This window comes from Aythya marila (assembly GCF_965140915.1).
Source record: "Aythya marila genome assembly, chromosome: W".
NCBI classification, from domain to species: domain Eukaryota; kingdom Metazoa; phylum Chordata; class Aves; order Anseriformes; family Anatidae; genus Aythya; species Aythya marila.
In genome coordinates this window covers 2,054,519-2,068,634 of record NC_139081.1, presented here as the reverse complement: position 1 = coordinate 2,068,634, position 14,116 = coordinate 2,054,519, and the positions used below count along the sequence as shown (strand labels likewise).

General features: G+C 43.4%; 1 protein-coding gene across 2 annotated transcripts in view; it reads right to left on the bottom strand.

Annotated features, from left to right (window-relative positions):
• Positions 1-301: 301 nt before the first annotated feature.
• Positions 302-14,116, bottom strand: part of LOC309889438 (unconventional myosin-Vb-like) — a 73,295-nt gene continuing 59,480 nt past the window's right edge. The window contains exons 30-40 of one of the 2 annotated variants that reach the window (XM_082782285.1): positions 13,337-13,414; positions 12,000-12,198; positions 11,436-11,529; positions 10,551-10,694; positions 9,970-10,121; positions 9,673-9,762; positions 7,652-7,802; positions 6,557-6,842; positions 5,908-6,082; positions 5,190-5,270; positions 302-4,815 (exon numbers count right to left, since the gene is read on the bottom strand). In XM_082782285.1, the coding sequence (XP_082638411.1) occupies positions 4,663-4,815; positions 5,190-5,270; positions 5,908-6,082; positions 6,557-6,842; positions 7,652-7,802; positions 9,673-9,762; positions 9,970-10,121; positions 10,551-10,694; positions 11,436-11,529; positions 12,000-12,198; positions 13,337-13,414 (1,603 nt within the window). In that variant the 3' untranslated portion in view covers positions 302-4,662. The remainder of the gene's footprint in view (positions 4,816-5,189; positions 5,271-5,907; positions 6,083-6,556; positions 6,843-7,651; positions 7,803-9,672; positions 9,763-9,969; positions 10,122-10,550; positions 10,695-11,435; positions 11,530-11,999; positions 12,199-13,336; positions 13,415-14,116) is intronic. The other variant, XM_082782284.1, reaches the window with a different exon arrangement.

Genomic DNA, 14,116 nt, shown 5'->3' with positions numbered 1-14,116 from the left:
GGAGACCAGTGAATGTACCTGTAACCTAACCTTAAAAAAATAAAAATAAAAAAGGGGGAGAAAAGGAAAAAAAAAAAAAAAAAAAAGAACAAAAATTTGAAAAAAAAAAAAAGTTATACTTTACTTTCTGTCTTTGCCATTGATTTGTCTCACTTCACATACAAAAGGGCTGGCACAGCCTCAGCTCCTCTGCATGGGTTTTCAAGGCCATAATACTTCACACTCAATTGGTTTCTAATTACCTCAAAATATATAAACATCTCTAAAGTTGTCACAACTTCTAAACCTTTTGAAGTTGTATGTAAAAGGTTTTAGACTCTTTGTGTTTGTAAATTAGAAATATCAGTTTCCAATGTATGTAGCAAATACCGAAATGTGTATTTAACACAGCCCATTTTTGACCAAGTCACGATTTCTTCAAAAGTGTTTATTTCACATTTTTTTTCTTATCCACAGCTGAATATTACAGTGACTATTACAAGCATTTTTCCTATAAACAAAGGTGTAGTTTACAGATTTGTTCAAAATGGAAAAATATTTTATAAGCAGTAGTATTTCATCGCTCCTGTATATCATTCAACTTCTTTTAGAGCAGCCATACCTTCTGCTTGTTAAGGTAATTAGACTTCACCCCAACCCCCCAAAAATAGATATTGCACTATAATAAGAAGAAATATTTTTTATAATTTGTTTTCTTTTAATTTCAACTTAATTCGAAAGCCTTAGTCCACTGGCATTTACCTTTTGAAATAAATTGTATGCTTGTCTGGGCATAGGTCCTCTGGATTATTTAAATGAACATCTACAGTGCTATAACTTTTTTTTTTTCGGGAAAAAAAATAATTTATGGCTGTAATATATGTGAATTAATGAAGCTGAATGAATAGGTTTCATGGCAGTTCATGCAATTCCTTTTAATTAGATTATCATACTTAGATGCAATGGTAAAATGTTAATTTTTCAGTTAAATGGTCTGGAAGAAGGAGTTTGCATAATCTTGCTCATTTATGGTTGAAAAGAGGAAAAGGACCTGCTGTTTCAAGTGCATCCCTGACACTTGCATCTTTTGTAAGCCACAAATTGAGGGGTCAGATATTGCAAAGGCTTTAGACAGGTTGTGATTTCAATGTTCAAGTCACCAGGAAAGGTAGCAGCCACTGCGTATGCTCAAACTCTGCAGCACACCCACATTTTGTTGTTTCACTCGTAGAAGTGCCGTTAGATAAATTATGAACAAAGTATGATAAAGTATGAACAAAAAATGTTTGATTTACACTTGCATAAATTATTTCAAATAACTTAATTCTCATTAAGTTTAATGGTCTTTTCTACAGTCAACTACTACAACAGCCTTACGAGCTGAAAGATAAGCAGCCTCAGCTACAGAACTGCCAGTAAAAGAAAAAGAAAAAAAGTATAAAGAATAACATAAAGTCAAGTTTCAGCTGGAAATGAAATGTATATTTTGTCCTAGACACTTCTCACAGGTCAGACAGCACAAACCTGAACTTGGGTTTGAGGTGTTGGTTCGGTGGTGGTGTGTGTAGTTTGTATTTTGTTTTTAACTTTCTTCTTTTTTTTTTTTTTTTTTTTGACTGCCAGTAGTGGTTTTTCTGAGGTACATTATACATGCAAAAAAATCAATACGGTTCAATATGTCTTTTCTTAGGAACTTCTTAAGTGTTTTTGTCGACCTTCTCAGAGAGATTTTAGAAGTGGACTTCTAAATCCACAGAAAACTGTTTGTGGCAGACTAATAATAATAATAATAATATAAAAAACCTCCCACAGTTTACCAGTGGTTGAGAAGTCAGTTACCTTAGTAACAACTAAAGGCACACAGTAGGGAAAATGCTCGACTTCGGAATCAATATTTCAAAATGAAGGCGGACCTGGAAAGCAGCCAGCTTTCTGAAAGCCGGGCTTTGCGTTGGACGTATCCTTTAAATAAAGAAGCGCCCATCCGAGGAAAAGAAAGGCATGCTCGAACACAAAGATTTAACAAAAATCAATATTTAAAAATAAATTTTAAAAAGTGCAAACTGAAAAAAGATAAAAAATATATTAAAGATATTTAGTGGAGTCCTCTTCCAGATGGATTTTAATGGGTAAGCTACGTTACTACAGATCAGGACATCAAATCCCAGTTCCTAGCTGTACATACTAAGAGTTGTTGTTGTTGTTTGTTGTTTTTTTTAAGAAAATCTTTGTTGTACATATAAATTCTGGTCCTGAAAAAGCCAGTGAAAGACCGCTATCCCCTAGAAGAGCATTAACCACGATTGTGACTGTGCTCGGTAGCAAAATCATTGCAGGAGAGGATGCTGCAGCAACCTGTCATTTAGTCTGAATGATGAGCACTGGTTTAATCAGGCTGTTGGGAATCGTACCCTGAATAATTTACAGCAAAGAGAGGTAAAGACCTGAAGAGCCTGAGAGGAAACTGCCGGCCTAAAGTGAATTCTGAGAAATAGCACTGATGGAAAGACTAAATTCTGCTTTGATTTTTTTTTTTATATATATATACACCGTGATTCCGAGGATGGAAAAAGGGATAAAACAGCATTAAAAATTAAATTCAGAGCACTGGAGAAAAAAAAAACAAAACAAAACAAAACAAAAAAAACACATTCATCTGAAAAATGTGGAAAGAGGTAGGTACAATAAATAAAAATGTTGTAGATGAGCAAGTGGCACAGCAAAATGGTGGTGCCATCCTCATCGTGATCGAAGGGGAGATGAAGGCACTACTGAATAAACGTCGTAGATGCAAATGCTCAAGGGCTGTAGTTTGGAGGTAGTGCTGGTAACTATCCAAGCAATCAATTTGCTTCAGTAATTAGCTGGGTGATGGTTAGAAGGAAAGATAACTTCTCCCTAGAGAATGACCTTAAGTCTGTCCTTCACTGGTAACAGGCGTACTAAATCATCATCCATCTGAAACAACACAGGCATAGACCAATGTATTTCTTAACAGCACTCAACTTTTCTTTTTTTTTTTTTTCCTTTAAAAATGTGCTTTTTGATAGTCATATACATATATAGTACATACAGCTCTATTACAATTTGTATATACATCGATTATATACACGGTGTTTAAATCAAAACACACACCTTCTCTCAAAAGGTGCCTGCAGCACGGCAGGTTTCGGCGTTGTGAATCTTTAAGAGGCTTTACATTCTATTTTTAATGCTCCCAGCTGATCAGAAATTCGCTGTTTGGATGTGATTTAGACCAACTAAACGCAGTCGGGTGCAGAGAGGCTTTTTGAAAGCTCTTAAAGCGGGGCAGAAGTGCTGAGACTACAGAAACGGCAACCACAAAAGCAGAGAAGTTAACATCGACGTAGATAGATGGAAGTGGAAAGGCCAAAAATGCTCACGACATGAAGACGAGCAGGGCTTTCGCTGCTTCCAAATCTCCTGGCTGCGTTTTGGCACGCTGAGCTATGGCAGAAGGATCACCCCACAGACCAGTGTAGTCCTAATTCGTGGACTGACTGCAATCAGGATTGCTCTACAGCATCTCTCAGCCCCAGGAACCCAACTTTAACCTTTTTTTTTTTTTTTTTTTTTTCCCCTGAACGCCTGGTGGTTTTATGCTTTCTCGTACTGAGAAAAATTCAATTGCTGCTTTTGGGAGTAGCTGTCCCCTCTCAGTGCCTACCTGGGGATGTCAGAGGGTTTGCTTGTTTTAATTTCTAAGCCACACAAACAAAACCTAATGGTTAGAATTCAGATTGCTTGCTGTTTTGATCAGTTTAAGGCTGTAGGATCAAAATCTTCTTGTTTAAATAATTGGCTTACATCACTAACGTACCGGTTTACAATTATATATATTTTTTTTACATTTTACTCTTTTTTTGTGTGTTAACGCATTGCTTGAATCACACAGAATTTTCCCATTGACTGCTATGGCTAGGACTAATCCACTGAACATGATTTAGGACCTAATTATCAAACTGGGCTGCATCGGCATGTCTTATCTGTGCAAAAGATGCCGAACTGCCCATTTATTTCATTCCTCTGAAGCAGGTAAGTCAGAGATGCACAATACGGAGTCCGACTAACACAATTTCTCAATCTTTGTGACAAATCACACAGCAGTGGAAACACGTGCGACCTCAGCCTGCGTCACAGGTACGTATTTGCACCTTCTGAAATCACGTTTGCCACACAGCTCCAAGCAAGAAGAGACAGAATTGCATCTCTCCCTTATTAGCACATCCACCCCAGCTAGTTATTAGGCAAACCACGCGTCCTTGAAGGCAGCCTAAGTGTCTCAGATTTAGTTTTTCACTGTCATTCCTTCACAGACACCTATGAAGAGCAAAATACCTTGTCTCCCCCTCACCGTTCTCTTTCTCAGGGGCTTTTGGAGGTTGTTACGGGCTTCGAGCTATGCCAACATAAAATCGAGCAGTAAAAAATAAGTCTACATTTCAAGTATCCTCATTCCGAGCTGTAAATTACCCAAGAAATCATACAGATCCGTCTCTTTTTTTTTTTTTACTGTACACTTTAGCATCCGTTTATTACGCTCTTGGCTCTTCCATAAACCTGTTTGGTCCATATTTAAAGAGCTCCTCGCGTTTCTCCTGCGATTTTTCCTTCTTTGCTGGAGGCCTCTGGGTACGAGCGAAGGCTTTAGGTAGGCTTTCTTCAGACTTTGTTGAGAAACTCCAAGTTGAGAGAAGCCGGAATATGAATGGTGTCCATCGTTATGGAGGAAGGGTTGAAGGGGAACGAAACGGGGAACATGTGCTTGAAGTCGAGCAGCAGCTGCGGGGGGTCGTTTCGCTCTTGCAAATGTGTCTAGGAGGGGGAAGAAGAAAACAGACGTTTAACCCCTTTAAAATTATAAATAAATTTATTAATAAAGGGTCTGATCGCACTGGCACCTTGTTCTGCCAGTAAAACTTCTCGTGGGCTTGTGCTATTTGCTACCACGCGTCCCAGCGTGCCCCAAAATCGCCTGAGCTGGGAATTTCGCTGCTTATCTCGGTCTTCAGCCCTTCGTGACTAACAGCCCGGATGACCCTGAAGCTGGGCGTTGCAAGTGAGCAACGCGGCACTAAATTCAGGACAACATTCAGCGGGCAGAGCTGTTACAAAACACCCCAGTTATTCCTAACGACACGTATATTAAATCATTCTCGTCTCCTCCATTTCATAGCCTTCTGCTTTACCTGTATGTCTCGTATGAAAGCTACCGTCACCCGTTCTTCAAACTCATTCACAGGAGTGTAGAGATTCAGGATCTTCACAATCTGTCGGAAGCAAAATCGGATTACGGGCAATGGTAAGAAGCCGAAATTTTCCACCACTACCATTTTGTCCGGGTATGGCCGGAGCAAACCTCCCGTGACCTCACTGAGAAGCAGAATTGGGAGAAGTCTGCCCAGAAGTGATGAAATATGGTACCCAAATCTGTATGGAGGAGGAAAAATGGTTTTCTCTGCACATTTTCTCTTACAGCATGCCTGTTTGCCTAGGAGGCAGCACAAGAATCATCGTGGTGGCTCGGTAAACAGATGCTTACAATATATTCAGCACGCAGCTTATCTCCACTTGCCAAAAAAACAGAGGGTTAAGGCAGTGTTTACTTCACACTGAGAGTCAGCAGAGCTTTTTTTTTTGCCTAAGAATGATCTCCAGGTGTTTTCCCACTACATCCCCAAGCTGCTGGATTATCCCTGTGGTTTCTGCAGCAGATCACTGGCCTCGCCCTGGTTACACCAAACTCTACAAGGCACAAAATGCCCAGCAGGGCGCTCAGAGGTTGCCTCGCAGCATTCCCACACCGAGGGCTCCGTCCTGCTCGCGGGCAGGGTACGAGGAGCAAACTGGAGGCTGGTTTGTTCGGGTTTGCATCTTCCCTGATCCCTGCACCCTCCTGTTCCCCACCTGCTGCGTCGTGAGCGCTGTGCACAGGGAGCAGATGGCCTCGGCGTCCTCCGCCGTTTTCTTTTTCAGCTGCAGGAGCTGGGCGGCCTGAATCAAGGGCTCCAGGGTCTGGAGGGCTCCGCTCTGCTGCAGGTTCTTGCCACGCAGCCACTCCTCCAGCTGGCTGATGTTAAACCTGGGGGAATGCAACAAAGAGAAGAATCAAGCTGAAGGATGAGACGCAGCATCTCAGAAATCACTCACGAGGCTTAAGGGTATCTTGCAGTGTTGGTATATCGGGGTTTTGGATGCATGTTTGCGATTCACATGGCATAAGACAACCAGAGCAAAGCTCAATATCTGTCTGCACCCACTCTCGGGGTGAAAGGCAGCACGCCAAGAATCCCCTGCTGGGTGGGGAAAGGCTGGTGAAGGAAAGGTTTAAATCATTTACAGCGAGGAGGAAGCTTTATTACAGTGAGAAGATTTACGCTAATAAATATTGATGAGCTGTTCCTGGCAGGCTTGCAGGGGTCAGCTTTTAGCTACTCCTGCTTATTCCTTGCACTTCGGCCAACTCCAGAAGCCCCCTGCTGAATGCGAAGTTTCTCCCTTTACCAAATCAAAGAAAAAATCAACAAAATATTCTCGAGCAGAGCCCTCGGCCCACCTTAGCTGCATGCCCGTGCTCCAGGAGCAGACGTCCTTCCGCAGCAGGAGGTTGTTCAAGGCAACGGCGTTGATCATGTAGAAGAGCTGCTTGAAGACCTGCTGGATGATCTCAGGGTCCAGGCCCTGCTCACACACGGTGGTGTGGAAGGTGTTGAGCTGGCGAACGATCGCCTCTAAGCTGTAGGAGTTGTCGCCGTCTTCCATGCTGGACGAGCGGTTGCGGTAGCCCATCGGTTTCACGCCCGAAAGCCCTTGGATGCTCTCATATTCCAGCACCCCAGACACTGAAAAAGGGGGAAAAAACCAGCAGAGATGAGCATTTAATCATAATTTAATCATAATTCAGACCTAGAGGTCTGAAAGGAGAACAGATCCATCTACTGCTAGCCTGGCTAGCTGATACGCGAACACGACAACTTTCTGCAAGGAGCAGGGAATATGCAGATGTTGGAGGGCAAAGAGAAAGAGCCCCAGCTATGGAGGGGTCCAGGCTGTGAGCTCGAGGAAAATACCAGCAGCTGTGAGATGGAAAGTGCTGAGAACAGCCCCCGCCACGAGCTCAGCGAGGAGGAGGCCAGATTTAGCTGAGGAGATGACTCTTCTCATACTGATTCGCCCTTGCAAAGCAAACCAGATGTTCTTTATCCTCTTCTTTCATTTGTTTTCCTCTCTGCTTTTAAGTATTTCCACCCACAAAAAGCTCAGCCACAAACCTGCAGGGGAAGACCATTCGCAGAGAACCACCAGCGCTACCTCCCCTCTGTCCCTGCCTCCCGAACGGAAAGAAAGGAGCAATTTTCCATCACTGGGGGATAAAAATAACTCCTCCCTAGTGCATATTCTTATTTTCAGGTCTGCTTCTTCCACTCCAGGTCGCTGCAAACACGAGGACCTGCTCCAAACCAACGCTTTTTTCTTTTCCCCCTTCCCTACCATAGGCCTCTGTTGCCTGCTGCAGGCTTTTCCTTTGGGGAGAAGTCTTGCTAGCACCACACAAAGGTCCGCAAAACACTCGTGGGGTATTTAACTGAAGCAAAACAACCAACCAAACAGAAAAAAACGCTCCTAAAAGCTAACGTTTTGGGGAACTTACCGATCATGGGTTGCAGGATGCCCTCCGCCACCTTGATGAGCTGCTGGTAGATCTGGGTGGAGAGGTGGCTCAGCACCTGGCGGTACTCGGTCAGGTCGAAGTTTTTGAGGCAGTGCTCGTTCTGCTTCGGCGTGTTCTGCGTCATAAAACCCTGAGAAGATGACGAAAACAGCCGGTTTTGTTATTCCAGCCCTCTGCAGTCCAATAAAATAACCGTAAATATTAAAAATTAATGAATAGAGAACACCTCAGAGCATAACGCGGCCAGATATGTTACCAGAGGGCATTTCTAAACTCAATTATAGAAAAAAAATCAAGAGTCATAAATCACATGTGATTATCTCAGTCATAAATTACAACTAGGAGGGCCAAAAAAGCATCGTTAAATGATACTTTTTCATTTTACCTTTAGCAAGGAAAACCACATCTGGATTAATTTCAATACAGAAATGAAATTAAAAGCGACTCTGCAGTCCCCTGAGAAACATTTTTTCTAATCCATTTGCTTCCTGGGAGTCGCAATTATTTGCGAGAGACTGATTATTTTGAGGCGAAAATTTTGCAAAATAATTCAAGAAAAAGACAACCAGGTGCTGTTGGTTTTTTGACAGCATTTTCAACTGTTTTGAAGCTCCGAAATCTCCCTCGTAGCTGATTTTTTCCCTGCCTTTTGCTGAAAACACGGCAGATTTCTGATGCCACAAATGGAAGCCGTAGCCTTGAGTTCTGGGCTTCCACGTTAATGCCAACTCTGCTGGCAGAGGCACACGTGACACAGTTATGCAATTAACACAGCCACTGTAATTGCCTGTTTATGTGCTCTTATCAATTTTGGGGTCAAAGCAAGAGGTGTGCAACCGCTTTGTTGCTTGCTGACTGGCAAAATGCAGAAATACACTATGCAAATGCTAAAATCAACTCAAAACACATCAGTTTTCTTCACTAATAAGAGTGCTTTTTTAAAAAAAATCAGGTGGATTTCAAACTCAGGGTTATACTAAAAGGATTTGTAAATAGCTGCTTCAGCTGACCCAGCAAATCATGGCAAAAATGTGAAATTTAAAGTGGTTTTTTTTTTTTTTTTTTTTTTCCCTGCTGTTTTCTGGAACAGGATTTTGTTTAAATGTCATGTTGTTATCTAGGCAGAAGAGGGCAAACTAGAGCATAAATTGAGTATTAACTAACGAATTTCACTCTTTCATTTAAAGCTCAGAGGCCCGGAGGACTCAGAGGTCATCATCATGTGAATGATCTGACTTTTTCATTTGGTTGCATGACAACTTTGCTTTAAATTCTCAATTTATCTTTATCCTTAAAGCTTGACTGCTCAATGCATCATCTAGCACAAGTCACGACTGAATGACAAACTACAGCACTGGGGGATGCTACAAATCTTAACACCAACAGCGCACGGCTATAAGGATGGCGGCGTGTAACGTACCACGAGGCCTGTGATGATCTGATTTTGTCAGAAGGGATCAGGTATGGCTATAAATAAAGGAAAGAACTGAAACGTGAAACACGGCGGTGGCAAGAAATGAGAGGATTTCCTTCTGAAACCTTACAGTGTGATTAAGTGTTGTTATTTTGAACCAGCTGAACAGGAAAAAGCAATGGCAACACTCACAAAAATATTGCAAGATTTGGAACGTTTTTCCTCGTCTGAAAGTCTTGGCTAAAGAAAAGCTGTGGGGCCGACCAACCTGAGGGAAACAGCCTTCAGGAGCAGCCTACCAGAAGGAAACCCCCTGTTCTGACAGATCAAATACCACAACTGGCTTTGAAATTCAAAGTTTTTTGGGTATCGTCCTGGAAATGCAGGTTACGAGGTTGCTGGTTTCTTCTTCGAAACATCTTGTCCATGAATTTCTGTTAGGAGCAGCCTCGCATCATATCCAAGTAGAAGAAAGGATGGGATGACCCCAAATCGTTGCCAGAGCAAAGCCACGAGAGCCAGGGGACCCGAACGCCACCCCTGGCAGCAATGCCAAAACATTTCAGAGCAGCTACGAGCTCCTTACCGCATCGCCGCTGTACTGCTTCAAACAGTGCAGGAGGCGACACGTGTTCGCCAACCAAAAGGACGTCATCTCAAAGTCATCGTTGTGTTTCTGGGGGAGCAAAACAAAAAACACGTCAGAGCCTTCTTCAACGGGGGCAGCTGGCACGGCAAGCCAAAACGGCTTGGAAGCTCCCCACCTAGATCTTGAAACTATCGTTTCAAGCGTGACTGGATCTCAAAACCACAACGAGAGCTGAATATCCGACATTTTGACGTGGTTTATAACCATTTTAAGACAGAGGAAGCCAACGCCTACCTTCAGCACCTTCTTGATGCCATTGATGGTGGAGGTGAGCAAGGAGTGCACTTTCTGGTCGTCGTTGATGTAATCCGCGTGCCTGATGCACATGTAGAGGATGTAGGCAGGAAGGCAGGGAACGGTAGCAGACACTGCTTGGGGCTTGAGATCTAGAAGGTTTGATAGTGATTTTTAAACCCTCTTAAAATTCGCTGATGCCAGGTGAAGCAGAAACACCTGAGCAGATGATCCCAGTCAAACTCTTCTTCCCCTGCCCCGAGGAGGCTAAGATTTTGGCTCTGCAACTTGCATCCCTCTCTGCTGCTCTCTCAAGCTCACCAGTTGCTGCCCGCTCTGAGATCTACAGCCTCCTTTTTTTTTTTCATTTTCCATTTTTTCTACCCCTTAGGATCGTATCCATGCCGGTGTAACTGCTTGGTAAAGCAACACACAGCTTTGCCTGCCAAAACTGTCATCACCATAAACACGCAGCCCTGGGAAAGATTCATTGGGGAAAAAACAGGCCAGTTTTGAGATGTCAAATTTACAAATTCTCCCTGGTGAGAGCAGGAGGAGCCAGACAAGAACAAACTCCTCACCTGTGATGAGGTTTCGGATGAGGAGGGGCTCATCTTCCTTGTAATATTCCAGCATCCCCTGAAAATCTTTCTCCTTCCTCTGGACAGCAACCTGCCTGTTACGCTCGTGTTGTCTCCTCTCCTCCGGGACCATGGCTTGGGACGCTGCAAGGAGAAAGGAGGGTGAAAGGAGGGTGAAATGAGGGTGAAACATAGCATCTGGTGACCGAGGACTAGTTGTAAAGCATCTTGGCCCAAGTCTCCAAAATTCATTGGCCTTAGAGCAGGCAGCAGCGTGTTTTATAGAAAGCTTCCAATAAAACCTTTAACTCAGACCTATAAAAATTTAGAGAAGCGGGTCCTGACTTACAAAATCTTGAGTTACCAGTCTACCGAGCAAAAGAAAGAGCCCAGAAGTCAGACCTAAAGAGTAAAAGATGAAGTCAGTTGCTATTTTCCAAGGCTGCAGTTAGAAGGTGGTAAGCGGTAACCCCACGGGAAACTTTTTGATGCATCATTTTCATGGAGGGGGAGGAAAAAAAAGGGCAGGCAATGAAAAATACCTAAGCATCTCAGCTTCAGGCTGGCTGTAAAGCCAAACTAAGTGCCACAAAGGCACAATATTAAGCTCTGTGCACCCATAAAATGTTAATAAAATGGAAGAGACCAGCACGCGTGTATATGAGGAAACATCAGCCGGCTGCATGCAAAGCACACTGACAAAGAGCAGCTGTGCCAGCCGTGGAAATTGGCCAGTTTTTCAGCTTAATTTCCCTTAATGCCTCGTTTTCAGAGATGAGGGGTTCTGTGATTTATCACAGCATCAACAGAGAACGGGGGGAAGGAAAGGGAAGCTGCAGCCTCCAAGGAGCCAAAGCAGAGCGCTGTTCCCCCCACCCAATTCACCTTCAAAATCTTGGACCTTCTTCATGTAAATCTTCAGCTGCTTCTTCAGCTTCTTTTCATTCTTTTCCAGCTTCTCCAGCAGTTCTTTAAGATCCTGGAAAACGGAAGACACAATGGATTTAAAAATAAAAATAGAAAGAACAAGCACAAGTCATCTGAGGTGAGTTTGAGGCTGGAGTCACAAGCAGCCAGGAGCTCACAGGCTGCTCTGTGTATCAGTAACACGATACGAGTGTTTTGACAGAGGAAAATTGTGTTGCTAGAAGCAAAAAGAAAGGCTGACGTTGCCTTAGTGCCTAATTACAGAGCGGAGGGGCCACCAGCAACTTCAGTGGTGTCCTTTGGTAGGCAGTGCCACACGTAGGCAGGCTCAGAAAAAAGAATAAAGGACACAGGAGCGACAAAAGCCTTGGCCACCAAACAGCTCAAGGGTATGGATGCTCCAAAGAGCACCAACAGCACCAGGGGGAGATGCTGAAGGAGCCTGCAGAGGGTTTAGGAGGGTTGGAAGACCCCCAGGTGCCTCCCCTTCGTGTTTCGTGTCTCTTTTCAGCAGTCTCTTACCAGGTTTTCGTTGGTGAGCCGTGTGATTTCCTGCTGGAGTCCAAACTCCACCTGAGCCTCTGGAGAGAGCTGCAGGGTCTGCAGGAAAGCCTGCTGCTGTTTCTCCAGCTCTTCTTTCATCGCCTCCACCTGGTTTTGCAGAGCTTCCACCTCCTCCTCGTGCTCTCTTCTCTGATCCTGGAGCTGTGCTTCCAGCAACCTGAGAAAAGGACCAAAGCCAACAGGGGTTGATTTCGGTATCGTGGCAGTAAACACCGTTTGAGTTAAGATCCTTCAAAAATCAGCCAAGATGGGAGATGTTTCCAGTCAACCTCCCTATAAAAATGACACAAAAGGGGGCAGTATGGCTATAACTCACAGGAATCTGTCATTTACTCGACGGGAGATTAAACAGTTTTGAAAGAAGATGGGAAAGGGGGAAAAAAAATCCCAGAGCTTCCTTATTAAGCGTGTTTCTTTGTAGGGTTTTATTACAGTTGTTGTTTTTTTAAAGCCAGTTGCAACCCCCATTTTCCAGCCAGAGATGCAAAAGGATCTTTTCCAACTGTGAAAACAGAGACAATAACGCACCCAGCCTTGCAATCATGTTGTCAGGATTTATGTCCTTAATAGGCTCGGAAAATACAGGCCCGCTATGAAATAAGTATCAAGCATCTAATTTTAATTTTATTTCTTCGTGCGCATTCGGATTAACCATGAGCTACCCTCAGGAACGTGTTCCTTCTATGAACTCGGGCTCCTCCTTTGAAAAGTAAAAAAATCATCGCTTATTTTTCCCGTTATTGCCTGCTTTTACCCCCATGTCTCTAGATGGGACTGCTTTAGATGATATACAAAAGATTATTACGACTTTTCCTCTAAACAGTGTTTTCAATCAGCTCGTTTAATGTTTTTTATGAAAATCATGGATATGGAGCCCCCTAACTGCCCTACAGACTGATTAACAGCTAATTATTAGCTCTTCGGAGCACCGTATCGAACCAGAAGAAGACCCCACGAGTCCTCCTGCCTTACTTTCATTTCCATTTGTGTTCCCAAACATCCACCAGCTTGGGTATAAGAGATCCTTCGAGAAGCACCAGCATCCCCAGGAGATGTGGAGGCTTCAAATCATGCCCCAGTGAGTCCAACTGAGAGCTCAGCCACCACCAGGAGCTGTGCCCAGCCACAATCTCCTCTTAAAAATTAGAAGAGGGCCTCAGATCCTCCCCCTTTTCATATATTCCCCCTCTAGCTGCTCCCACAGAAGGCAACAGGCAGAGGAAAAGAAAAAGAAATGAAACGGAAAGAGAAAGGGGGGAGAGGAAGAAGAGGGGAAAAAAAAGAAAGTGGTTGACCTGGCAACTTGCTTTAAACCTTGATAAGCCAAGCCGAGCTCTCCATCTTCATTGAGATAACCCCAGTCCTCAGTCTTGCTAGAAATAAAGGACAGAAAAAAAAGGGAACAAGAGGACAGAGAGAGACAAAAGGTCAATTGAAATAGAAGGGGAAGAAGAGCAGAACCCTTGTTTTTTTTTTTATTATTATTTTTTAAGGACACCATTTTTTAAGGAGCCAGGTTCAAAATCACCCCCAAAATAACGCCAGCTGGTACTTCTACACCACTTCAACTCTTGCAGACCTCTCCACGGGTCTGGCAAAGCCAAACCGAGGACTAAAGGGACGGGTTGTTTGCTCACGTACCTCCTAACATATTTTGGGGTTTTTCACTCAGCCCGACTCAAAACATCTCACTCATAAGTGGGTACCTCACCCCTTTTCTCTTCCAGACCTTCTGTACCCTAAAATAAATTCTATTCCAGTCAAGGGTTTTCTCTGTCATCAAGCCAAACACATCAGCCTTTCTTCAGGGCAGCCTTGGATCCAAACCTCCTTTGGATATTTGTTTCCCCAGCTTCTCTTACATCCATATGAGATCCAATTTCCCTACATATCTAGGCAGAAAGGCAGGGAACTCGTTTCTCTTTTTTTATGAGGCGTCGAACGCATTTCAAATAAGTGTGGTTGGGTGAACCTGTCCAGGTGCGCTTCCTACACTGAGATTTTGCTCAGTTTCAACTCCAGTTTGACAATATTTTCTCTTTTGGGAAATAATAATAATAATAAATTACTTAACA